The sequence below is a fragment of the Myxocyprinus asiaticus genome, chromosome 25 (genome assembly GCF_019703515.2).
Source record: "Myxocyprinus asiaticus isolate MX2 ecotype Aquarium Trade chromosome 25, UBuf_Myxa_2, whole genome shotgun sequence".
NCBI classification, from domain to species: Eukaryota; Metazoa; Chordata; class Actinopteri; order Cypriniformes; family Catostomidae; genus Myxocyprinus; species Myxocyprinus asiaticus.
The window spans coordinates 7,082,501-7,110,464 of record NC_059368.1 but is presented as its reverse complement, the minus strand read 5'-3'; the positions used below and the strand labels follow the sequence as shown (position 1 = coordinate 7,110,464).

Below are 27,964 nucleotides of genomic sequence, written 5' to 3'. Positions count from 1 at the left end.
CGCAGCCTTATGATTGTCCAGCAAAATCGATTCAAGAATTTGGGTGAACTTCACAAGGAATGGACTGAGGCTGGGGTCAAGGCATCGAGAGCCACCACACACAGACATGTCAAGGAATTTGGCTACAGTTGTCGTATTCCTCTTGTTAAGCCACTCCTGAACCACAGACAATGTCAGAGGCGTCTTACCTGGGCTAAGGAGAAGAAGAACTGGACTGTTGCCCAGTGGTCCAAAGTCCTCTTTTCAGATGAGAGCAAGTTTTGTATTTCATTTGGAAACCAAGGTCCTAGAGTCTGGAGGAAGGGTGGAGAAGCTCATAGCCCAAGTTGCTTGAAGTCCAGTGTTAAGTTTCCACAGTCTGTGATGATTTGGGGTGCAATGTCATCTGCTGGTGTTGGTCCATTGTGTTTTTTGAAAACCAAAGTCACTGCACCCGTTTACCAAGAAATTTTGGAGCACTTCATGCTTCCTTCTGCTGACCAGCTTTTTAAAGATGCTGATTTCACTTTCCAGCAGGATTTGGCACCTGCCCACACTGCCAAAAGCACCAAAAGTTGGTTAAATGACCATGGTGTTGGTGTGCTTGACTGGCCAGCAAACTCACCAGACCTGAACCCCATAGAGAATCTATAGGGTATTGTCAAGAGGAAAATGAGAAACAAGAGACCAAAAAATGCAGATGAGCTGAAGGCCACTGTCAAAGAAACCTGGGCTTCCATACCACCTCAGCAGTGCCACAAACTGATCACCTCCATGCCATGCCGAATTGAGGCAGTAATTAAAGCAAAAGGAGCCCCTACCAAGTATTGAGTACACATACAGTAAATGAACATACTTTCCAGAAGGCCAACAATTCACTAAAAATGTTTTCTTTATTGGTCTTATGATGTATTCTAATTTTTTGAGATAGTGAATTGGTGGGTTTTTGTTAAATGTGAGCCAAAATCATCACAATTAAAAGAACCAAAGACTTAAACTACTTCAGTCTGTGTGCATTGAATTTATTTAATACACGAGTTTCACAATTTGAGTTGAATTACTGAAATAAATGAACTTTTCCACGACATTCTAATTTATTGAGATGCACCTGTAGTATTTGTAAAACATGATAATTTTCCACCCTCATTCTGATCCTCTGTCAGAAACACTAGGTTTTGGTGTTACTTCTCGCAGGGCTACGGAAGTAAAAAGGTAAAGTTGGTGTTGATGTGTTGTTGTTGATGTGCCGGTCAGATGCAAATGTTTACCACAGTGTGACATCACAATGTGGAGGAAGTAGACAACCTGTTGTTTTGGCAGCTTGGTTTCAACAAATGCTCTTTCTGCAATGACGAGATAGTGAGTTCTGAAACTTACAGTGCGTTTTTATAGTACAATGACCTCTTACATGTGAAAAGATCGAGGAAAATTTAATTTCTGATGTGATTGTGGTACTGAGCGCCACTGAAAAAAAATAATATGAGAAATGAAAAAAAATATATTCTGAGAGAGATCTCATATTAATGTAATTTATTAATTTATTATGTATTTTATTTTACAGTAGTGCCAATAAGTTTAGTTACTATGGTATGTTTGGAAGAAACGATGTTACCATACTTCATTTTCGTAAAGAACATCTAAAATGACAAACAACTTATCACCAACAATCTAACACCACTGTTTCTTACCAAAGTCGACTTATGTGTCTTAAAATTCGAAATATTAAACTAGAATTGTTCATTCAGTTCGTCTGTTTAAACTTCAAAGTATCAAGGATGGATAGGACCTCGATTAACTATGGCTGTGTCTCGTTTCGAATGCTGCGTGCTAGGTAGGATGCGTCCTTTGAAGGCTGCAGTATACCGAGTGTCCTCCATTAAACAAGCCTCATTTAAACGAGACGGCCTTCCTAGGACAAACGGAAACGAAACGTAACATGGTTGCTATGACAGCACGCCATTCTTTAACAAGCGCGAGCGCTTTGAGTGAGAAGGGAACAAAGTCCTTCTGGAAGGGAATATGAGGTACATTTTAGGAGAGTTATAATGATGTAAAGAGAAAAGAAAATAGATTTTACAGGTGTACTTTTAGTCTAATACTTTATTTTAATTATATTTTAATGTAATTATACATATTATATACTCTGCACCTATCTACTGAGGTACTTCAACTTGGGAATTAACGTTCCTTGCTTCCGTTGAAGCAAATAATTGTGGGTTGTGAGTGCCCACGAAGGATATAGCTCATGCATCCTCCGAATCCTCGTGAAAGAAGGTCGCATTCGAAGTGTCCTACTCGCTTTTCTGAAACGAGACAGCCTCGATGACGTATGCATCCGACAAATGAGACCTCCAGAGGACGCATCCTTCCAAACGAGACACAGCCTATGTCTGCACAGATTCTCTCCTGCTCTAGAGGAATGCGGATTCTATTACTTTGGTCTGGTATTCTGCGCGGGTGCCTCTGTACGCTGGCTGAGCGCTGTCACGTATTGTATTGTATTGTAGTTGTTTGCCATTCTGACCAGAATTAAACCGCAAACTTTACACTTTTCACTGTATAACCACAGAAATGGCTGATTCACAAGACGACAAGCTCTACAAAGCCGAGTATGCAAAAAGTGGACGCGCCTCTTGCAAGAAATGCAAAGAAAACATTGCTAAGGACTCGCTGAGAATGGCCATCATGGTACAGGTGAGGAATCATGTGCAAATCTGTCCCAATACTGCCTTTATAAAAATCTTTATTTGGAATGATTGGGCTTATTTTGCAGATGTGCACGAGAATACTCATTGCAATCAATGCAGTTGTGTGCATGCATGAATGTGTCTAAGGCCTAGGAGGAGTTTAAATGGTTTCACTGCAATGAAATGAATCAAAAGTCAATTTAACATTTACTTTTAGCTGTGCATGTTGCACATTTAGCAAGGGAGAATGAAATATAAAAGCTTTAATTGCTCTTATGGTGAAGAAACCATAGCAACGAGGCTGTTATAGAACTGTATTGAAAACTATAAAGGCCAATGGGCAAATAAACTGTTTAAAATGGTCATATGATGTCTGTGTTTTGGTTAGAAGTCCAAGCACACAGAATTCTCATAGTTGGATTCATGACTTAAACACTGGGAAATGTTTGTCACACCGTTATACCATACAGTTGACTATAAGAAAGTTATCAACACGACACATAATAAATATATGCTTAGATATGTTCAGTTTAGTGTAAATGATCAGCTGTTATGACCCAAAATGACCAGTTTGCTGTCTGCTGTGACTCTTTTGTCACAGACTTTTTTATTTGAAAACAAAAGCTATGATCAGCTTACAGATTCCTTGAGTAGTGGTTATAATGTGTTGTGTTTGGGTTGCATCTGTTTCGTTGTCACATATATTTGTAATCATCCATAAAGATACTGAACATTGCAACAAGATATCAGTCTTAATGTTTTTTGGTTTCTTTTTCCAGTCTCCAATGTTTGATGGAAAAGTGCCTCATTGGCACCATTTTTCCTGCTTTTGGCTCCGGGCTGCAGTACAGTCAACTGCCTACATATCTGGATTTACTGACCTCCGCTGGGATGACCAGGAGAAAGTCAAGAAGGCCATTGAGACTGGCGGTGCCACCGGAGGTGACTATTGTTTCTCAGATAAAGTAATTTTCTTTCATCACCCAAGCACTTTTGCTTTGACTTTGCCACATGGGCAGCAAAGCAATGAGTCTTAATTCAGTAAGCCTTGTTGCTTTTCAGGGAAAGGAGAGCAGAAGGAAGCAGCTAAAGGTGAGAAGACACTGAATGACTTTGCAGTGGAGTACGCCAAATCAAACAGAAGCACCTGCAAGGGGTGTGATCAGAAAATCAAAAAGGTACGAGTTGCATTAGGCCTGTTTCACACCGCACTACATTGAGTATTTCCTTTTAATAACGGCCATAAATGATAAAATGGTTATTGAGACAGCCATTAAGAACTCTTATAAGCATCATAAAAAGTAATTAAAGGAATAGTTCACCCAAAAATGAAAATCCTCTCAACATTTACTTATATTTAAATAACATTTGCCATCTTAGATGTACATGACTTTCTTCTGCTGAACACAATTTAAGATTTGTTTGAAAAATATCTCAGCCCTGTTGGTCCATTCAAAGCCAGTGAATGGTGATCAGAATTCTGAAGGTCCAAAAAGCACATAAAGGAAACATGGAAATAATCTATAAGACTCCAGTGTTTAAATCCATGTCTTCTGAAGCGAAATGAAAGGTGTGGGTGAGAAACAGAACAATAGTTAAGTCCTTTTTTACTATTAATCTCCACTTTCACATTCTTCTTCTTTTTGTTTTTGGCGATTCACATTTAGTGCACATCGCCACCTACTGGGTAGGGAGGAGAATTTATAGTAACAAAGGATTTAAATATTAATCTGTTTCTCGCCCGCATCTATCATATCACTTCTGAAGACATGAATTTAACCACTGGAGTTGGATGGGTTACTTTTATGCTGTTTTTATGTGCTTTTTGGAGCTTAAAAATGTTGGTATCCATTCACTTGCATTGTTAGGACCTACAGAGCTGAAATTCTTTGTTTGTATTCAGCAGAAGAAAGAAAGTTATACACATCTGGGATGGCATGAGGGTGAGTAAATGATGAGAGAATTTAAATTTTTGGGTGAACTATCCCTTTAATAAGAGGAGGAGGATCACATTTACATTGAATGCAAACCCTAAAGTATAGATTTAAACAGCTTAAATTGTCTGGATTTGGTTAGTTTTGTTAACAGACATTCTCTTCACTCGCACATGCGGTGTGAAACAGGCCTTGCCTTTCATTATTCAAATAATTTTTTTAAACACAGCAGTTTAGTTACCAAGATGCAGATTTTCTTGTCTGCTCCACTGAGGCAAGCTTTTTTAAAATGTGTTCTTTCCTGCTGATCTTCAGGACCAAAGTGTCAAAGAAGACAGTAGATCCCGAGAAGCCTCAGCTAGGTCTGATAGATCGCTGGTACCATATGGGCTGCTTTGTGAGCCGCCGTGACAAACTGGTGTTTAAGCCAGAGTACAGTGCTGCCCAGCTTAAAGGTTTTGCTGCTTTACGAGAAGAAGACAAGGAGAAGCTGAAGAAGAGACTCCCTACAGTGAAGAATGAAGGGTGAGCACAGGATATTTACATTTCTTATACAGTTTATGACCTGAAACTAGTGATTGTTTTCCTCTCCATTGTGTATTTGATACATGGTTCATCTGTCTAAGACCCCATTCACATTGTCGCTGGATGTCACTAGGCTCTGCACTCTGTGATGCTAGTGGGCGTTCCTACAGCTGGTCACTCTAACGTTTTGGTCGGCTGCACAACTGGCCATAGCTTTAGAAAATCTGATCACAGATGAGATATATTGTCGGTAAAGCTAATATATCATACTTATTCGACAAGGAATCATTTGATCTGCCTCTAAAGATGAACATTCTTATGGGGATTTTTTATATAAACTGCAGCAGTGCTTAATGCATATCTTGAACAATAAAAACTATCTTTTAATACATTAATAATATATGAATCAAACTCAGTGCAGACAATTTCTTGTATGTCTTTCAAATGATAAGAAATCAGTTAACAGGCAACTTTGTCACGTCTCTTGACGCCCACATTCTGTCACTCCTGTCGCCGGACGTCACCTTCTCTTATTGAAATCGAAGGTCTCCTGTTGCTTTGTGGCTTTGATTTACTAGCACAGGTAAAGATTTTCACATTTAAAGCTTTATCTACATTTACAAGTCAATATAACCTGTTTGTGTTAGCAAAATTGGTAACTGTGATTCACTCTATTTGAATATACATTTTTGCATGGTTTAAATGTAATCGTCTTGAAATTGCTTTTGGCAAAACAACCTTTTTAAAGATTATTTTTAAAAATAGATATTTGGGCTGAACAGTTCATTGGAACAATTTGAAATCGCGAAATGACGTAATGTGATTTAACTAAATAAATAGTTAATGCTGAAATATGTATCTTTTTCAGTGTTAAATGTGCACTAAATTTTTTTCACTATTAAAACGTTTGACTCTTAAATTAATTGTAGTTTTGAAACATATGTATAAAATCATGAGCACTCGCATGAGATGAGGGCTCTAGTCATATCAGTAACCTTATAAAAGCTGTTTTATTAAACATGGGGGCTGCCATTTTAGGATCACATGACCAGCTGAATACTACTCCCTTAATGTCACTAACCATATTGTTATTGGACACTTGCACTGTTGGATTAATTTAATCATGGCTGATTGTGAAAAGTGAATTTATACAATGGCATCTGCAATGGATTTTGAATGATGCTCCATCCACACCACTAGGTGTCACTGTAAGTCCGAAATGACATTAGCAAAAAGTCACTGACCCTGCATCTCAATGTGCGTTCTATCCGCCCTAAATAGTATATGAGATAAGAATTAGTATGTCTCAAATGTTAGTATGTTTAGAAAAGGGCTTCAAAGTAGCCCGGATGGTCTACTATTTCCGGTAGATTTGCGAAGTGTGTTGCTAATATTGCCCACAATACCTCGCTCGACGAAGAGGAGTTTGATGGTTTGCTTTAGAACTACAACTGTGAAACGTGAAAAAATACAAACATGGTGGCGACAATGGCGCTTCATCAGTTCTTAAATGTTTCCACATCTTAAGCGTCACGTAAGTTTAATGGTTAAACGCTGTGAAAAGAAACTTTGTTCACACGGTAGGAACAGAAGAATGAATCAAATTAACACAATTGTATGTTCTCACTTTATTTTTGCCATTTATTGTATCACACTGAAATATAGCAGAGATTCCTTTTCAATGGACTGGTGAATGATGTAATCATATGTGATGCTTGAAAAGACAAAAACAATAAATAGTGATCCAGCACAGTGTCATGCAATTGTTCTGTCTTTCTGAATTGGTTATAACATTTAAGATAGATAAAACTACATTTTATACTCTATGATTGTGAATCATAAGCTCATATTAACTTGTTAAAAAAAATTACGTCATGTTTTACATATTAGATTAGATTTGTGAACTTCACACATTCAATGGCGATAATGATAGCTAAATATATCATTTTGGCTTGCATTGAATACTGCATACATCATTGGATCTCCGCACAAAAGACCAGCGATCTTCATCAGCACTTATGGGGTAGCATAAATTAAATAATGAATGAACAATAGTAAAAATTAAATGAGGAACGTGTATGTCATGATAACTGTAACAGGATGATTGACAGGTCGTTGTGGTTGCAGGGTACATGTGACTATGTGACCAAGCGGTCTGTGGTTTTAAGGCACAATTTTATGACATGATAGTACGTCTCAGTACGTGCACACTCTTTAGCTACACACTCAAAAGTGTGCACTTTTCCAGAAAAAAAGTAGATACTCTAAGGGCGTTGTATAAGTGGGCCAATTGAGACGCAGGGTGAGTGCACCTTTAAAATACCTTCTCCTACCCCAGCTTAATATGCAGAGACAACTATTAGTAAGCCATTCATAAGTTAATTTTCTCAAAAACTGTAAGCACTGTCTTTCTGACACTTTGAAAATTGCTCTGTTTTGAGTGACTCGCCTAGACCCGCCCCAGCAACGTTACTCAACCAATGGCATAAGCTGGGGGTTGAACTATCTCTTTGTTTGACCCATGGCAGACTGAGGCGTATTCAGAAAGCTGTTTTGAAAAAAAGTTTAATTTTGCAATTCTGTTTGGTGCCACCAGTGGTGCGGAAATTACATACTTCAGATTTAAGGTTAAGAAAATTTACGTAAATATGGTACTGTATAATAATTATTATTATTATTGTTGTAAATATTATGTAAATATATAGTTCCATTAAAATTTCTTACTAATAATACAAACTTAACTTCTTATTGGGTTCCAAAAAATGATGATGAAAGTGGACTGAGACCACTGAGATCATAATGTGTCCAAAAGCAGATACACTGTGAACAGATACAGTGAAGATGGTGTGAACCTCTATGTTTCACTGTATTTGTTATTTATTTAGTCTGGTTCTTTTTAAGAGGACTCAATTGTGAATACCCTTTCTTGAACACTATTTCTATTGGCAGTAGAGCATGTTTGCCCACAGTGTAATTTTGATCAAAAGGAATAATTTGTTTTTTGTTAATGATATTACAGTACAAATTTGAATAGCAATATTTTTTAAAATAATTGCAATTAGATTTTTGTTTTGTCCAAATCGTTCAGCCCTAAGAGAAATATTGTCCAATAATGTGTGTATATATATATATATAATATATATTATTATTATTTTTATTTTTTTTTCTCTCTCAAATTAAAGACTTTTGTTTTGGAAATATAAAGATACGAGTAGCATATACAAATAGATTTAAACTCAGATTAAACTTTTTATTTTTTTTTTTTTCCTGTATCAATTTGAGTCTTTACTCTAGGAATAGACACGGTTTGTTTCTGGGCAACCAGTCCTAAGAGTTAGTGTTCATGGTCTTTGTGTGTTGGTGCCGCCTCCGTCATGTTGCTCCTCTCCAACACCGATGCCTTTGCAGCGCAGGAAGATTGACTTGAAGGCGTTCCTGAAGGTTTTCACCTTGTAGACATAGAGGAAAGGGTTAACAGCAGAGTTTGCATGGGAAAGTATAATGGCTGATAATAGCAGTTTATCAGCAGTTTAGGACATGATGGACAGAGTAGCAGGAAGCAGTTTATAATATGTAGCAGAATCCAGCAGGATGTAAAAAGGAAGAGAACATGGAAAAGCGAAGTAGCCATCTTCATTTCTTTCTTCATCTTCGCTGCTTCTGTATTTGTCGCACTGGCCTGTTCTGCCGTGATCCTTCTCATTTGACGTTTAACCCTTTCGAAGATCTGCACGTAGATGAGGAACCTCACCACCAGCGGTGTCAGCACATAGGTGAAGAAGATAAAGTAGACCGTGTAGGTCATATCAACAACCAACATCAAGAAACAGAAGCCTGATTCAGGCGGAGGATTGTGCCAGCCTATCAATGGCACCAGACCGTTCAGAAACGCCAGCATCCAGGTGATGCACAACATGAGAATTGCATTGCGAGGTGTCATGAGTTGGTGGTACTGGAAGGGCATAAAGATGTCCACGTAATGCTCCACTGCGACTGCCAGCAGACTAAAAATGGAGCTCTGGGTTAGCATGATATGCACTGACAATATGAGCAAACAGAGTATGCCGTGGTATGCCAAGATCCGTCATAAAGGCGCAGGGAATTGTGAACCCACACAGATTTCCGCGACTGCTAATGACACCAAGAAATAGTTGGTAAGAGTTTTCTGTTGAGTCCCACCGCAACACAAACCAGCAAGTTGCCCACTGTGGACAGAAGGGCAATTTTGAGCTCGGCTATCATGTAAGGAAGGTTTATAGATGCCAGAATGTTTGACGATGCTGTTGTTGGAGTGATGGCTTGGGTGAGTTTAACTTGCATTTGGGTCGGAGTAGCGGCCACGCCAATTGTTAGGCCGGGGGTGAACTGTGCAAAGGTGCTGTTTTCATAATAGGTGGCATTCATAAAGGTTGTGTTGATGTAGAGTTGGAAAGAAAGTGAAGTTGGCGATGGACTTGTTAATTTTGAGCTGAAGACGTGAAACCAAGGAAGAACAGGAAATGATTATTTAATACAAGGTTTAAAGCTTTGCAAATCATTTAAAGTGATTTCTCTTTTTTGCCTTTGCTAAGTCTTGACTTTCAGTTTGATCTCAAAATAAGGTAAAACATTTATTAAAATAATGTATTAAAGGTGCACTCAGTAATTTTTTCTTCAGTAAGAAAGATTAACTCCTAAAGACATGAATTGTAATTTTGCAATGTATGTAGGAAATAATGACCTCTCACATTAAAATGATGACTCCAGTCATATCTGTAACCTTATAAAAGCTGTTTTATTCTACATGGAGAGGGTCCGCACATGGGGACCAGCCGAATACTACTTGCTTAATATTAGTAACCGTCCTGTTATTTGACAATTTCACTCATTTCTACAATGGCATCTGTAACTGAAAACTATAGATTTGAAACTATGCTGCTTCCAAGCCTCTAAATGTCAATGTAAGTCCAAGATGACACAAAGACAAAAGTTACTGAGTGCATCTTTAAGTCATTGAACAGCAGTGTGAAAATCCCAGGAGATCAGCAGTTACAGAAATACTCAAACCAGCCCATCTGGCACCAACAATCATGCCACACTCCAAATTTTGTAAGATGTCACCAGTTGTTTGGTGTCTGCCTCTGTGTTCTGCCAGTGCGTTTGTCTTCTTTAAATGTGTTAAAAAAAGACCAATTTCTCTGTCTGTTCTGATGTCTTTTAATGTAGGCTGTTGCATCTTACATATTCAGTTAGTCCCGCTCTCCCTCCTCTCACTTTTTACCTTTATCTGTGACAGGGACTTTTATAAGCCTTTCATTCTAATGGGAAGAATGTTCTTGTTTGTGTTTCCCCACTATGGATCATTGATTTGTCATCTGGTGTCCATTACTGGCACCCTAATGAACATTAATTAGATTCTAGAGGGGAATATGGGCAGCGCAGGGAAAGAAGTGGCACAGTGATGATGTGATCAGCTTAAGTGTCTCATCTGTCATGAGATGATTAACCTTCTGTATTATGACAACCGCTGGATGGAGGAGTGTATCCAGACATGACTGTGCCTCAGAGAACTGGTGATCTTCTAATGAGGTCCACTGATAGATGGACCACAGGGTTTATAACATAGGCTCAGATGTGACCACATGATGGTTTTTTATTTTTATTTTTTTCACATTTTGCATCAAAATATAGAATCATGGATCAGGGTGTTTGTTTTATTTACAGTGAAAATGTACTATCACCTAATATAATAATCGAATTTGAGATTAAATACTAATTAGTCCAGTTTGTTGCAGCATTTAAGTAATTATTGTTCTGACGTGTATGTAATTTCAATCTAGAAAGAAATAACTGTGAAGTACGATGTTGCCTCTTAATAGTCGTTGATTTTAGGCCCATGCATACAGCCATTGATTACTGTACTAACAAAGTATTTTTTGTTTACATTGTTCCATGGTAGTAAGACATGTTCTATGATAATACCATGGATTTTTTTTGGTAATGGTAAAACCATGTTACATTTTGTATCTTGGTAATATCATACTATTCATTAAAGTACCTTGGAGTATCATGGTATTACCATCTGAAACCATCACTGTGCCTTGGTACCACCATAGTATTTTTGAAGTGTATTTTCTCTTGTTTCTTAATTTCTCTGTGTTTCTTTCTCAGGAAAAGAAAGGCAGATGATGTAGACGGTGAAGCAGCCTCTAAGAAACAGAAGAAAGAAGATGACCAACTCGAGATAAAACTTAAGGTCTTAGATTTTTTTCTTTAGGCTTGTGGATTATAGATGACTTTGATTGGCATACAAATTTATAAAGGACCAGTTAACGTAAACTTACGTCTTTTGTCATTTACAGTTTAAGGCCTGATGATTGGATTTCATTAGATCAGATGTGCCTGAGATTTCAGTAGGATTTAAATTGTAGCGTGTGCTCTCAATTTTTGGCTGTTTGCTTTGTTAGTTAATGATTACCGTATATGGTTTGAAAATGTATTAGTCTGAAAATGCTTGCTTTTTAAAAAAAAAAATATTGTTGGATTCTAGGAACAAAGTCAGCTGATCTGGGGAATTAAGGACAAACTGAAGAAATATTGCTCTGTCAATGACATGAAGGAACTGCTTATTGCTAACAACCAGGAAGTGCCCTCTGGGGAGTCAAATGTAAGGATAGTATTCAGAAAAACGGCACTCATTGTGTCTGACTAGGATCTATCTATCTGTCTATCTGTCTGTCTGTCTATCTATCTATCTAGAGGTTAAGGTTATATCAAGTGTAATCTTTGACTTAAAGGAATATTCTGGGTTAAGCTCAATCGACGCATTTGTGGCATAATATTGATATCCACACAATTTATTTTGACTGGCACCTCTTAAAAAATCAAGGTTACAGTGAGGCACTTACAATGGAAGTAAGGGATGGGACGATATATTGAATTTCGATATATCGCGAACCAAATAAAATGACAAACCATATAGAGGCAAAACTCAATATTTCGAAATTTGAAACATTGTTTTCTGTCCATGTGATCATAAATAAAATGACCCGTCAAACATCATAATCTCTCTATTGCTTGATTTTACCCCGACTGCGCTTTTTTTCTACACTGTTTACAGAGTTCACACAAGGTCCTTGAAGTGCTTAAAGTGCCTGACTTTAGCCCTTAAAAATGTCAGTACACAAAAAAACCCGCCTTTTTTGTTGAAAAGTGCTTGAGATTCAAACGGACCATTTCTTTTGTGTTATATGTGTGCAAAGATGAGATCCCGCACTACAATTTCATTGAATAATGTGTGTTTTAATACCCTCTCTGTTCTTTACAGTCAGTTAAAAAGGTAAAAAGAAATATTCATTTGAATCACAAATAGCGCGGATGCGCTAAAAAACTGAGACTTCTCTCTCATCTCAAATGAACCGCAACATCTGTGTCAGTCTGTTAAATTCTTAAAGTGACAGTATCATTATAGCGCTTGTTATCCATATAAATGTAAATTTAATGTAATTGTAAATTGTACACATTATTTCAAACATTGACTGCTCATATCATTAATATATATACAATTTCAAGAAATAATATTAATTGATAGAATGTAGAATTTTTATATTTTTAAAAAGTTAAAATGTGATTATAATAATAAAGAAAAAAATAATTTAAAAATTAAACATTTTCACATACTTTTTCGGGACAGGTTCTGTTCAGCTCTATTGCTTGTTCTGCACCTGATCAGCCTGAATTTAGCCCACTAATTTTGAAGGCTCATTTGTTTGTGATCTTATATTGAAAGGTATATGAGAAACACTTATTTAAACTTTGAGCATTTATATTGTGTATTAAAGAACTTTATTTTGATGAGAAATTATGTGCATTTTGCGCAAGCATTTAAAAAACAAAAAAATTCTGCCATATTGTGTCATTTAAGTGTTATCATATCGAATCGAGATAATATCGAATCGTGAACCTCATATCAAATATTGAACCGAATTGTGAGAGAACCATATTGTCCCATCCTTAATGGAAGTGAATGGGGGCCAATTTTTGAACGTTAAAGTACTCACTGTTTCAAAAGTATAGACACAAGACATAAACAATATGTTAACATGATTTTAGTGTGATAAAATCACTTACTAACATTTTCTGGATAAAGTTATGGCCAATACAGGGGGGCGCATGCACGCAGATCATGGAGTAGTCGCTTCTTTCTGAGCTCCTCTCTGCTGATGCTAGATTTTGAATGTCTTTGTAATTAAAGTACCATCAGTCCACTTTACAGTTGATAATGACTTTTTGAGAGTTACCCTTTGTCAGTTGTTTTGAGTACTTCGTGAAATTTAAGTGTGTTGAACGTGATTTTCGTCATTTCGCAGACTCATTCTGTGTCCGCAAAATTTCGTCTAAGAAATCTTCAAAAACCGTTGCAGCTATTAAGGAGGATGCCAACCCAGGTGATTCTATCTCACAGGGAAATGTGAACGTAATACTTGCCGCAATCGGTGCCCAAGGAGATAGAGGACAAGCTTTAAGTGCTCGCTTGGATGTGTTGGATGCCACGCTGCTGAACTTGCAGTCAGAACAGGCCGGCGTTAAACAAAAAATGGTGGAGATAGAAGGTGCAATGAACAGTATGGATTTACGCCTCGGAGAAGTTTAAAAGGTGTGTGAAGATTTGTGTGCGGAAAAGATATCTCTCTAGGCTAAACTGAATGTCTTGGAAGGATGCTCTCGTAGGCTGAATCTCAAATTTGTGGGAATAAGCGAAGGAGAGGAGCGGGGGCGCCCCTCAGTGTTCATTTCGGACTTGATTACTGAGCTCTTCGGCCGAGACAACTACCCCAAACCTGTGAAAATTGACCGAGCTCATCGGGCACTGTTACCCAAACCGTCTGAAGGCCAGAGACCTCACACCACTATCGCACAGATCCATAATGATCGGTATAAAGATTTAATCCTTCATCTGAGCCGAGAAAAGTTTCCTCTGGAATATAAAGGAAAGCAGATTCACATCTTCCCTGACTATACATCGGAGGTGGCCGTGTGGCGACGTGCCTTCAGCTCAGTCATGAAAGCTCTACGGGAGGCTGGGTTGAAGTGGTCCCTGCGTTTTCCAGCGAAACTGATGCTGCATTATAACGGTTGGGAGCTCTCTTTTGAATCGCCAGAAGAGGCTAAGAAGTTTGTGGATGTTCTCGGCTTCTATGTATGACTTTACTCAGCTTGGCCTGAGTATGGACCTCGACTAACAGAAGTGGACTATTTTTGGAACATTTTGTTAATTTTCATTGTGGTACGTGATTCAGACGACTGGTTATTTGCGTGGTGGAGAGCAGAAGTTTTTTTTTTTTTTTTTTTGGTCAATCCTTGTGTGTCTTTTGGGGCTAAGGTAAGCTAAGTTAGCCTCACTTTGCACTCTTGTTGTCTACGAGACGATGGGGAATATTTGCTGCTTCGGTTCCTGGGGCAGCTGTGGGGAGTTCGTGAGTTGTTTGTTTTTTGATTCTTGCTACAATTATTATTGATTTTGTGTTTGGTATGTTTTTGAAGATGTCGTATGAGTGGCACTATTACTAATAGTAATAACGATGCTGGAGTGAATATTACATTTGTCAGTTGGAATGTAAGAGGAATGGGGCACCTGATTAAGAGGGGAAAAGTGTTTGCACATTTGAAGTCATTGTTGGCTGACATTATTTTTCTTCAGGAAACCCACATTAGACCCGGCGAACAGATGCGGCTTAGGGCAAATTGGATCTCACAAGTTTATCAAGCCACTTTTTCCTCTAAAGCTAGAGGTGTGGCTATACTTCTTAGGAAATCAATTCCTTTTCGAATGCACTCTGTGTTGTCGGTCCCTGCGGGAAGATATATTATTGCATCCGGATTCATTAATAATTTCCCGATTACGTGTTAACATGTATGGGCCAAACATAGATGATCCTGTTTTTTTTTTTTTTTTTTTTTAGGAAATTATTCTGGCTTATTCCAGATACTAACTCGACTAATTTGATAATTGCTGGAGATTTTAATTATTATTTGGATTCTCATCTCGATCATCATTCTTCACAAGTTCCTCCTCCTTTCAGTCCGTAGGTGTTTTAAATAATTTGATCAAATCTATGAGTCTTGTGGATATATGGAGATTACTTAACCCGACTGCTCGTGATTTATTCGTTTTTTTCCCCATGTTCATAAATCCTATACACGTATTGATTACTTTATTATTGACTCCAAACTCATTCAGGGGGTGACTCAGTCCAAATATCATAATAATCTAATTTCAGATCATAGCCCTATTTCTATGGGTCTGAAAATTTCACTACCAAGAGCGCAGTATTGTTGGCGTTTCAATCCTCAATTATTAATGGATATACAGTTTCAATCTTATATGTCTGAGTGTTTAAGCCAATTTTTGGAGACCAACGACAAGGGGGATGTTTCAGATTCTTGTCTGTGGGAAAACTGTAAAGTAGTGTTAAGAGGTCATATTATTGCATATGAATCTTCACTGAGGAGGGAGACGCGTAGGCGTCTGTCTGAGATAGAATCCATACTTCCGTCTTTAGAACAAACATTTCGTTCATCTAAAGCTCAGAGTGACCTTAATGCTATTCTTAAGTTGAAATATGAATATAACGCTATTTTGAGCGGTCAGGTTTCTAATTTATTAATTAAACAAAAACAGTTTGAGTTGGGAGATAAGGCAGATAAGCTTCTTGCCTGGCAACTAAGGGGTGCGCAGGCTAGTAGGGCCATTCATCAAATAAAATCTCAGAATGGTACTTTATTAACACATCCTAAAGAAATCAATAATCGTTTTGTTGAATTTTATAAGCATCTTTATTCTTCCACCTGTTCTGAGCTGAATGTTACAGGGTGCTAATTTATTGATGCAGTGGACTGTCCAAAACTTAATGAATGTGCCAGAGAGGAATTAGAGGAACCGTTCACTCTCTGTGAAATTTTAGAGGCAATTAACAACTCTAATGGGAAAGCCACAGTCCCTGATGTGTTCGGTGTGGAATTCTATAAGGCTAATGCAAATGCAATCGCTTCTTTGTTGTTTAGAATGGTAAATCATTCGATTGAGAAGAAAATATTTCCCGACTCTTTGTATGAGGCACATATATGCCTTTTGAAGAAAAAAGACAGATGTTACAGAGCCCTCTATTTACAGGCCAATAAGTCTCCTCAATTGTGATCAAAAAGTGATTGTCAAGATTTTTGCCACCCATTTGAATAAACATGTGGCCTTGTTAATTCACCCAGATCAAACTGTCTTTGTCCCAGGAAGATTTTATTTTTTAATTCACGTCGCTTGCTAAATATTTTGTATTGTAATCGGAGTAAGAGTTCTAAGGCAGTGGTTCTTTCTTTAGATGCTGAAAAGGCCTTCGACCGAATTGAATGGCGTTATATGTTTTCTGTGCTTGATCGGTTTGGCTTTGGTGACAGTTTTAAACTATTCATAAAAATGCTTTATTCTTCCCCTAAATCTGCAATTCTTACTAATTCAGATAGGTCTGTTTTCTTTCTTCTTCAGCATGGTACACGACAGGCTGTTGTCTAAGCCCACTGTTATTTGATCTAGCTTTAGAACCCCTGGCCATCCATCTTCGTAATCATTTTGAGATTCGGGGTATATCGTGGTCATTCTGAGGTTAAGCTGTCCTTATATGCGGACGATCTGCTTTTATATTTGAGTGATCCTACTTCTGCTTTGCCATTTTTAATGGAATCATTTGAGGTTTTTGGCTCTTTTTCTGCTTATTCTGTTAATTGGGAGAAGAGTGTATTCATGCCCTTGGGTGAAGGGCTGGATGCTCAGTTTCTGAGGTCATTAACTTTTCTGAGGTCATTACAGAATCGCAGAGGATCACTTTACTTATTTAGGGTTAGTTATTCCTAAAAATTTTAAACACATTTTCAGTCTAAATTTCACAGAAGCCATAAATAAGTTAAAAATATCTGTTGATAAATGGAGGGTTCTTCCATTATCTTTAATTGGTCAGGTCAATGCTATTAAAATGGTCTCTCTGTCTCGCTTTGTTTATCTTTTTCAGAACCTGCCTATATATTTGCCACAGTCTTTTTTTTAAACTATTAGATTCTGTCATTTTGTGCATAGAATTTCTAAGGCCCATTTGCAGAAGCCGAAAGAGTTGGGTGGTCTAGCGCTACCTGTTTTCCATCATTATTATTGGGCTGCTAATGCCAGGGCTATGATGTTCTGGCAGATTAGCGATCAAGCTGCCGATAACTTGACAGGCATGCATCCCAAGTGGCTGTACTTGGAGCTCGGTCAGTTGTTGGTAGCTCCCTAGCTGCTATTCTTTTTTCCAACCCTGTATCTTTAAGGACATCACAATGTAAAAATTTTGTTGTGCTCAATTCCATTAGAATTTTGAATCAATTTAAGACCGCGTTGAATATTACGTGTCCTTCAGGGCTCCTGCCCATTTGTGATAATCATAATTTTTTGCCTGGTCAGTCGGATAAGGTATTTTAAACTGTGGAGAGGCAAAGGACTGACCATGGTTAAGGACTTTTATATAGATGGAAAATTTGCCACTTTTGAACACTTGTATAAAACCTTTGATCTTTCCCAATCACAAATTTTCCGATATCTACAGGTGCGCCACTACATAAAACATTCTTTTACTGAGTTTCAGGATTTGCCTCAGGATCATTATATGTATGACCTTTTGGGTCAACCTCCTATGGACAAACATTTGGTGACACGGTTTGTTTCTTTGTTTGATTCTCATTTTGCGGTGTCTTCAGATCACCTCAAAGTAGTATGGGAAAATGATACTGGAATTAATATCTCAAACGAGATTTAGGAAGAAGGACTGAAGCGAATTCATACCTGCTCTATTAATGCAAGATTACAACTTATGCAACACTTTAAACTGTATAAGTTACACTATACCAAAACTAAACTCAATAAAAATTTACCCTTCAGTTTCCCCGTTATGCGATAGATGCAAGAGCTCAGATGGGACGTATGCTCATACTTTTTGGTTTTGCCCTGAGATTTCTGAGTTTTGGATGAATATTTTTCAGTGGTACTCGAATGTTTTTGGAGAAGATATCAGTCCAGATCTTGAATTAGCTTTGCTTGGATGTTCTGACCCTATATTAGCATTGACACATTCTCAGCAATTGTCTCTTATGTTTGGTATGGTGGTGGCTAAAAGGGTGATCTTGATGGAGTTGGAAGTCCACTTTACCACCCAGTTTTCATAAATGGCTGGCCGAAATGGTTGCTGCCCTCAAGCTTGAAAGGATTCGTTTTTCTAAGGTCGATGCTTCTAAAAAAAATTTGATAAAATCTGGGGCCCCTTCCTTAGGTGTCTTTTTAAGAGTTGAAATTTGCTTGGGCACTTATGTGGGGGTGGGGGGGTTATTTTTTCCTTTGTGTGTTTATTTTATGTATAGCATACTTTTTGTATACATTTTGTGAGACTTTGATCTGTTTTATGTTTGTATAAAAACTGTGATAAATAAAATATATATAAAAAATGACAAAATGTAACAACTTTACAACTCAGATAATACAAGTTTTAACAGAAGACTTAATGTAAGTGCTTTTTTTTTAAATTATACGTTTCACATTTCTGCCTTTTAAACCCTCCAAAATGTGTCCACATTCACTTCCATTGTAAGTGCCTCACTATAACCTCGATCTTTGCTTCTTTTTTTTTTTTTTTTTTAAGAAAACAAGGGACCTCAATGAGTCAAAATTCATTTTTGTGTTAATCAGCATTGTATTGAACCTGGTACATTCCTTTAAACTTTATTGCATTGACTTGAGTGTATCATTTCCGTATGTTTATATTTGTTCATGTAGATTCCTGTCAGGTTTTATTTTCATACCGATATCTGATTGACAGATTGTAGACTGTCTGTCAGATTGCATGGCCTTTGGGTCCCTGAAGCCTTGTGAGACATGCAAAGGGCAGCTTGTGTTTAAGAGTTCTGCGTACTACTGCACTGGAGACATCTCCACATGGACCAAGTGTGTATTCAAGACCCAGACTCCTGATCGCAAGGACTGGGTCACTCCTAAGGTATGTAGATCAATGGATATGGTACGGTCACTCCTGTAAACTGGTGAATTAACTGTGACAAGCTCTGATTTACTCCGATTTAAGTAGTCGTAAAATGTCCTGTCAAATTTAATCTTCCACAGGAGTTCAGTGAGATTCCATTTCTGAAGATGTTTAAGTTTAAACGGGAGGACCGTGTCTTCCCCAAAGAGACCCCCTCTGCAGCCCCCGTCCCCTCATCTGCTGCTACTGCGACCTCAGCCGCCCCCAGCATGCGTACCGCCACCAGTAATAACCTCGCTGAGGGGCCTGTAGGTCAGTGATTCGAGAAACAGATGTTATTTAGTGTTCTTTCAAGTTAATCATTTGCTGAGCATGCCGCTTGAGTATTCTTGGTTAAATTGACTTAAATTAATAGTTTACACATAAATAAAAGTTTTTTCGTTTACTCCAGCTGTGTTTGAACACAATCATGCATTTTTATCTTTTATTTACCATATTTGATGTTTTGTTGTAACACATCACTAATTATTAAGCAATTACGTTAAAACACGGTGCCATTATTGAGGGTTAAAATGTTATTAGTGGTACTGTGATAAACATATGTCATATTTAAATCGGGGTTCTAACTAAATTTTGCTGGGTGAGTGGATGATGAGAGATTGAGAGCTCCCGGAGAACGCGCATGTTTGATTGACACTGAGCGCGCAAACTGTCTCAGGCCCTGTCCCAAATGGCACCCTAAGCCCTTGTCTTCCTCCGAATCCAGACTTTGGTGATGTAAGCGAGTGCAGACAGATCGGACACTAGTCAGCAAGTCCATGAGGGTGCATGAGTTGCAAACTAGTCGCCTTTCGGCAAAAGGCGTGCACACCACCGCCTCTGTGTTTAACAGACGCGGCACGTTTCTCTGAAGTGCGAACATTCCAAACCAGGTGTAAAGTATTCTTACTGTTGCAGTGTATGGCACAAAACTGATTTTTTTTCCTGTATATTAACTGTATTTGTCGCTTTATATTCTTCACAGAATTCGTTAATACAGAGCCTGACTTAAAAATGTTGTGAAATGGGGCCTGGGTAGCTCAGTGGTAAAATACGCTGGCTACCACCCCTGGAGTTCGCTAGCTCGCTAGTTCAAATCCCAGGGCGTGCTGAGTGACTCCAGCCAGGTCTCCTAAGCAACCAAATTGGCCCAGTTGCTAGGGAGGGTAGAGTCACATTTCCACTACTTTGTAGGTTCTTGTAGTGGCGCTGTTACTCACCTCAATCCGGGTGGCAGAGGACAAGTCTCAGTTGCCTCCTCTTCTGAGACCTTCAGTCTGTGCATCTTATCACGTGGCTCGTTGTGCATGACACCGTGGAGACTCCGCATTTGGAGGCTCATGCAACTCTCCGCGATCCACACACAAATTACCACACGCCCCATTGAGAGCGAGAACCACTAATCGCGACCACGAGGAGGTTACCCCATGTGACTCTATCCTCCCTAGCAACCGGGCCAATTTGGTTGCTTAGGAGACCTGGCTGGAGTCACTCAGCACACCCTGGATTCGAACTCGCGACTCCAGGGGTGGTAGTCGGTGTCAATAGTGCTGAGCTAACCAGGCCCCCCTGAAAATGTTGCCCCTTAATAGAAATGGTAATTTCTTACAATAGTCTAAATATCCTCTTTTAGAAATGCTTCAGCCAATAGTTACATAAATGCTATACATACTAAATAAAATAATAAGAATAAGAATGTTTTTATTCTTCTCACAAAGTCACCCGAATTTAATGCTTTGGTGTTGTTATGCCAAAACAAAAAAGTCTCTACAATAAGGGTACACTTAAAATATGTTTCTAAATATAATAGAATAACAATACATATGTTGATAGATGCATGTAACAAAAATGACATTTGCATGTTTTTACGTGTTACTTTTTGCACTTTAACAAGACCCCCCTTTTTTCAACTGTACAGTTTTTCAACTGTACTGTGTTTGCAGATACGTATAAAAGTGTGCTTTTTAATAAAGCATTAGACATATTAATCAAGAACCTCTGAAAAACAAAGTGCACATTTAACAACAACAAAATCCCATCATTTTAAATACTTAGAGAACAAATAAACATGATTCAGACTTATGGTAAAACACAGTCAAATGTGTAGAAAGAACATACGTCTCACACACCGCCACAGATTGCAAAAATAATTATAAAATGCACACAGCCACACTTCTTCAGGTATAAACAGTATCCCACTGGTAGATCGAACATTGCTATATCAATAAATATAGCGGAGTGGAGTGGTGGTGTAGTGGACTAAAGCGCATAACTTGTAATCAGTAGGTTGCCGGCTTGATCCCCACAGCCACCACCATTGTGTCCTTGAGCAAGGCACTTAACTCCAGGTTGCTCCGGGGGGATTGTCCCTGTAATAAGTGCAAAATGCCAAATGCAAAAATGTAAAATAAATATAAGCAATCTTACAAGCTACAGCTATGTGCAGGGACATTCTGTCGTGATATGTTTGATACTCATAATAATTTTAAAATGCTCTTTGAAACAACAATAATAAAGGTTTGGTGTTTGGTTTCTTACTTTTATGAACGTAAAACTTCCCCAAGAAAAACTATTAAATAAAAACTGAATAGAAGTAATTCCATATCTCTGAAAAGTTGATTAAAACAAAGTTTTGAACCAGTTATACACAGACTCTAATATAATATATTAATATAAACACAAGAAAAGCAGTTGAAACGATTATTGTAATCAATATTGAATCCGTATTTGACATTGCCTCGTCCTTCATGATTTTTCCTCCAGCACAGAAATTCCAGTCCGATGTGACTGGTCGAGAGGATCAGCATTGGCAACTGTTGGGTAGTAGTATGGTGTGGAGCTCATGCTGATGCGGGCTCAGCTGACAGCCATAATGAGGGTGCAATAAGGGAGCTAGTGAGCATCCCTCTGAGCACTAAAATGTCAAATGGGACACCCTACGGTCTCGTGGACTTCACGGGAACGCGCAAATGAAGGCCACGAGACCACAAGCCCACATCAAGTGTGCCATTTGGGACAGACTATCAATCCACACACCATCTGACCATTGACTCAAGCAACATCACGTATACTCAGATGTGTAATCGCATCTTTATTTGTAGTTTAATTCATTTTTACATCTGTTTGAATTCTCTTTGTCCTCTCCGTGTCGAACTGTACAGAGTCAGAATTACTGCCGCAATGACTCTTGAAAATGGGCACCTTAACATTCATGCACATGTAATTCATACACATTTTTAAAACAAATCGGCATATTCATCTAATTACAGCATGTCTGAAAGTGTAAATTCATGAATTCTCGGTTATTTGCTAATAACTCACCCTTCAGTGGCCGCAGTGTCATGCTTCGAGGGCTGAGCAAGCACTAATTCATTAGAGTAGCAGTGTATGTGTGATGTCGTGCGTGCAACAATAAAAAAAAACATCGGCACTGAATCTAGGCACGATCACAGATTTGAGAGGAAGATCGGCCGATTTAGATTGCTGGCCAATCGATCGGTGAACCCCTAGTTTGTTTTCTATATGGCTGCACGTTGCACATACAGCTGGAGTTTCGCTTACCACCCCCTGCTATAAAACAGGTGGTACCTTTTTAAGGTCTGGGGACATGATTAATTGCGTACATTTTTTTGAACGTGTTTTTATATATATATATATATATATATATATATATATATATATATAATATAATATAATATAATTTTTTTTTTTTTTTTTTTTTTTTTTAATCGCACTGAATTATCACGTTAAATTGACAGCCCCAATATACTCACATACATATACAGTATGTTTGGTGTAAGAAACAGTGATAGTTATTACATGCAAGTTGATATGCAAGTTTGTTCATTTTTTACTGAGGGATTATTTGAAATTTTCTGTAGCATCTTCAACAAAGACAAAGAAGTTGTAAATAACCGAAAATATTTCTTTTTAAGGGCCACAAGGTGCTAAATTAGTCTAAGAACAAATACAATTTTGCAAAGCCCAAGTAAGTGATCCTTGGTTATTTTTATTACTTTAAAAGGATGTTTTGGTCTAAATGTTTTCTGCAGATAAGCCTCTGACGAGACTTAAGCTTTTGGCTGTGGGGAAACTCCGTAAGAACAAAGATGAGCTGAAAGCTGCCGTGGAAGAGCTGGGTGGAAAAATCACAGGCACTGCCAATAAAGCTGCTCTCTGCCTCAGCAGCAAGAGTGAGTGATACTGGGGAGTGGTTTTTATGCATTTGTGTATCTGCATTCCAATAATTTATGAGCATTACTTTTGTTGACATTATTTTGATCTATATAATATAAATTAGCCATCACTTGTCATCATATATGGACACATTCTCCAGGTTCTGCTTGGACTTGTGGGTTCATGTTATTGTCCCTTTTGTTTTTTTGCCATCTTTTTTTTGTTGTTGTTGGCACGTGTCAATTTGAAACTTATTAATAATCCACTCTGTTCCTCTTGTGTCTCAGAGGAGATTGAGAAAATGAGTAAGAAAATGGAGGAGGTGAGGGATGCAGGTGTGCGTGTGGTGGCAGATGACTTCCTCACTGACATCAAGGAGTCCAGCAAGGCCTTTCAGGAGCTCATCTCCCTGCATGCAATCTCTCCCTGGGGCGCTGAGGTTAAAGTCTAGTCCCAAGCTGCAGCTGCGGCCTCCAAGTCCAGTGGAGCTCATTCCTCAAAGAGCACAGGCAGAGTCAAAGAGGAAGAAGGTTAGAAATTCAGATGCATTTACATTTTTGTTTTAATTTTTCAAAAATTCAAAGCGAGATTTTAACTGAATACTAAACAGATTTTCAACTCCTGAGACAAGCAAAAGCTTTAAAATATATTTTTATTTCAAGACAAAAACAAAACATCACTATCAGCATGTTTAACTCCCATAATGTGATGTATTTCTGAGTTAAACCGAGAAAATTTGCCAAGAAATAGGATATGTAGAATGGGACTTGATTTTAATAGGGTGTAACATGTTTGGCTATGATATTATTGGTTAATATTATTTTGCCCTCAGTTACAATGACAGAAAAGTCTAATAACTCAGCCACGAAGTGGTAGGCCACGTAAAATGACAGAGCGGGGTCAGCGGATGCTGAGGCGCATAGTGCGCAGAGGTCGCCAACTTTCTTCAGAGTCAATCACTACAGACCTCCAAAGTTCAGATTAGCTCAAGAACAGTGCGTAGAGAGCTTCATGGAATGGGTTTCCATGGCCGAGCAGCTGCATCCAAGCCATACATCACCAAGTGCAATGCAAAGCGTCGGATGCAGTGGTGTAAAGCACGCCGCCACTGGACTCTAGAGCAGTGGAGACGCGTTCTCTGGAGTGACGGATCACGCTTCTCCATCTGGCAATCTGATGGACGAGTCTGGGTTTGGCGGTTGCCAGGAGAACGGTACTTGCCTGACTGCATTGTGCCAACTGTGAAGTTTGGTGGAGGGGGGATTATGGTGTGGGGTTGTTTTCAGGAGCTGGGCTTGGCCCCTTAGTTCCAGTGAAAGGAACTCTGAATGCTTCAGCATACCAAGAGATTTTGGACAATTCCATGCTCCCAACTTTGTGGGAACAGTTTGGGGATGCCCCCTTCCTGTTCCAACATGACTGCGCACCAGTGCACAAAGCAAGGTCCATAAAGACATGGATGAGCGAGTTTGGTGTGGAAGAACTTGACTGGCCTGCACAGAGTCCTGACATCAACCCGATAGAGCACCTTTGGGATGAATTAGAGCGAAGACTGCGAGCCAGGCCTTCTCGTCCAACATCAGTGTCTGACCTCACAAATGCGCTTCTGGAAGAATGGTCAAAAATTCCCATAAACACACTCCTAAACCTTGTGGAAAGCCTTCCCAGAAGAGTTGAAGCTGTTATAGCTGCAAAGGCTGGGCCGACGTCATATTAAACCCTATGGATTAAGAATGGGATGTCACTTAAATTCATATGCGTCTAAAGGCAGATGAGCGAATACTTTTGGCTATATATATATATATATATATAAGCCATGGTGGAGTTTGAGGTGTTTTCACTATTCTATTTCAGACTAATGAGCTGCACATCTGATTCCATTGTGGAAATGGTTTGGTGCTTTTATATAGCTCATATTTCTCATGTTAAATCATAGTTTGTGAAAAGAGGAGAATTTTGGAGCGGCATTAAAGATATTGAATGTGATGTGATTGTAACTAGATGTAATTTCCTTTTACAGATTGACCTGCTGAAGATGCCTTTGGGAAAACTCAGTAAACGACAGATCCAGAGTGCCTATTCCCTCCTGAGTGAGGTCCAGCAGGTTGGTCTTCTCCATGGTTCCTGAAGCTGGATCTTAAAGGGATAGTTCACCCAAAAATGGCCACTAGTGCATTTTTCTAATTTAATAATTCTAAAATTCTAAATTTCATAGTATTTGGTATGTTGTATTTTTTTTTTTTTTTTTTGTCATAATATTTCTTTGTAAAAATAAATAAATAAATACAATTCTTTGTTTAAAATTTTTATTTTAATGCCCAGATTTTCAACGTGGTCTTAGACATTTGGACCACACTGCACTGGTAGTTCACCCAAATGAAAATTCTCCCATCATTTACTCAGCCTCATGCCATCCTATTGTATAACTAACTAACTTCGGCAAATAGAAACTAAGATTTATTGGAGAATATCTCAGCTTTGTTTGTCCATAGAATGCAAGCGAATGGTGATCAAAACTTTGAAGCTCCAAAAAAGCACATAAATGCTGCATAAGTAATCCATAAGACTCCAGTGGTTTAATCAATGTCTTCTGAAGCGATCTAATTGATTTTGGGTGAGAACAAACTAAAATGTGACTGCTTTTTCAGTATAAATCTTAACAAGCAGTCTCCTTGGTGATCATGTTTTCAAGCTTATACTTCCTAGTGCTTGGAATGATTTTCATGATTGCTAAGGAGACTGCTGATGTTTAGATTTATAGTAATACAGGAGGTATATTTTGGTCTGTTCTCACTCAAAATCGATTTGATTGCATCAGAAGAAATGGATTAAACCTAAAAATCTTCATTTGTGTTCTGCAGAAGAAAGAAAGTCATACACATCTGGGATGGCATGAGGGTGAGTAAATGATGAGAGAATTTTTCATTTGGGTGAACTACCAGTGCAGTGTGGTCCAAATGTCTAAGATCACATTGAAAATTTTTTTTTTTTGATAAACATGACTTTAAAAGAATACAGCATACCAAATACTAAGACATTTTTAGTTTGCGAATTTTTAAATGAGAAAAATGCACTAGTTGTCTCAGACTGGAGTCAAACAGCACTGGTTACTCATTAAAGGTCCAGTTCTTCTTAACTGAAACCATTGTTGCTATATACACCTATAATTATTCACTCAGTCTATCTATAAATAACAGTTCAAGTTCAGATATGGTCTCCATTTTCCTAACAAACAAAACTTTCTGTTCGCTTTCATTTCTGTAGGCTGTGGCAGATAACGCTTCACAACCACTGATCTTAGACTTGTCCAATCGTTTCTACACACTGATACCCCATGACTTCGGATGAAGAAACCACCACTGTTGAGTAACCTGGACTACGTACAGGTATGGCTTAGACACAACCCATCAAAGCATTGTCATGGCAACAATTCCATTGCGATACTCAAACCTGTTGCATCTCCATTATAGCAAAAAGTGCAAATGCTGGACAACCTGTTGGACATTGAGGTGGCCTACAGCCTGCTACGGGGCGGAGTAGAGGACAATAAGAAAGATCCTATTGACATCAACTATGAGAAACTCAAAACCAAAATTGAGGTAAAATGCATTTGTGTTTCATCTCGTACAGTGACTGAAAAAAGAAAATATTTTTGATCTTTGAACTCTTTAAGCACCATAAACTATTACATGATTGCTATTGATTGTGCTTCTAGGTGGTGGACAAATCGTCAGACGAGGCTCAGCTTATCGTACAATATGTGAAGAACACACACGCTGCCACTCACAACACCTACACACTCGATGTTGAGGAGGTAAGATTTTGCTGCCATAGTTTCAACAGAATAAATAGTTTCTTTCAAAATACATACTGTAGGATTTTTGAATGTCTGAACACAGTTATACCTGATCATTATTTTTGTCCTGATCTTTTTTTTTTTCTTCTTTTTTTCCCTCTCTGTTAGATCTTTAAAATCGACAGGGAGGGCGAGTATCAGCATTACTGCCCTTTCAAAGAATTACCAAATCGACAGCTGTTGTGGCACGGCTCCCGCACCACCAACTACGCAGGTATCCTGTCTCAAGGTCTTCGTATCGCTCCTCCCGAGGCTCCTGTGATAAGTTTCTGGGCCTTCCAGCGCTATTAGCTGCTCCTGGTTTGAAAACCTTCTCAGTGATTAATTACTGGATTATAAGAGGAAGTAGCACATTTGCTTTTATAATGCATACAGATAGATCCAGGGTTCCACACGGTTATGGAAAAACCTGGAAATATCAGGGCATTTGAAAAAAAATATATATTTTTTTTTCATGCCTAAGAAAAGTAATGAACATTTATATTTGAGAATATATATTTTTCTAGTTTTCTCTAAAATATTTCATGAGCAAGATATTGATTATGTGTAGAGTAAATGTTTCTGTTTTCATTCATGATATTCATATATGTTATCTTCAATACAGACAGGTTACATGTTTGGCAAAGGCGTTTACTTTGCTGACATGGTGTCAAAGGGCGCCAGCTACTGTCACACTTCCCAGGCTGATCCAGTTGGTCTCATTCTGTTAGGAGAGGTTGCCCTTGGAAATATGTGAGA

The 27,964-nt window shown here is 38.3% G+C and overlaps 1 protein-coding gene across 1 annotated transcript in view; it reads left to right on the top strand.

The window, feature by feature from the left end:
• The first annotated feature begins 2,221 nt into the window (after positions 1-2,221).
• Positions 2,222-27,964, top strand: part of LOC127415588 (poly [ADP-ribose] polymerase 1-like) — a 32,117-nt gene continuing 6,374 nt past the window's right edge. The window contains 19 exon segments of the mRNA XM_051654358.1: positions 2,222-2,673; positions 3,446-3,608; positions 3,729-3,844; positions 4,609-4,613; positions 4,916-5,125; positions 11,276-11,360; positions 11,655-11,771; positions 18,997-19,173; positions 19,296-19,467; positions 23,247-23,387; positions 23,658-23,900; positions 25,281-25,294; positions 25,391-25,474; positions 26,635-26,713; positions 26,716-26,756; positions 26,841-26,969; positions 27,086-27,184; positions 27,335-27,491; positions 27,835-27,958. Coding sequence (XP_051510318.1) covers positions 2,551-2,673; positions 3,446-3,608; positions 3,729-3,844; positions 4,609-4,613; positions 4,916-5,125; positions 11,276-11,360; positions 11,655-11,771; positions 18,997-19,173; positions 19,296-19,467; positions 23,247-23,387; positions 23,658-23,900; positions 25,281-25,294; positions 25,391-25,474; positions 26,635-26,713; positions 26,716-26,756; positions 26,841-26,969; positions 27,086-27,184; positions 27,335-27,491; positions 27,835-27,958 — 2,279 coding nt within the window. The 5' untranslated portion in view covers positions 2,222-2,550.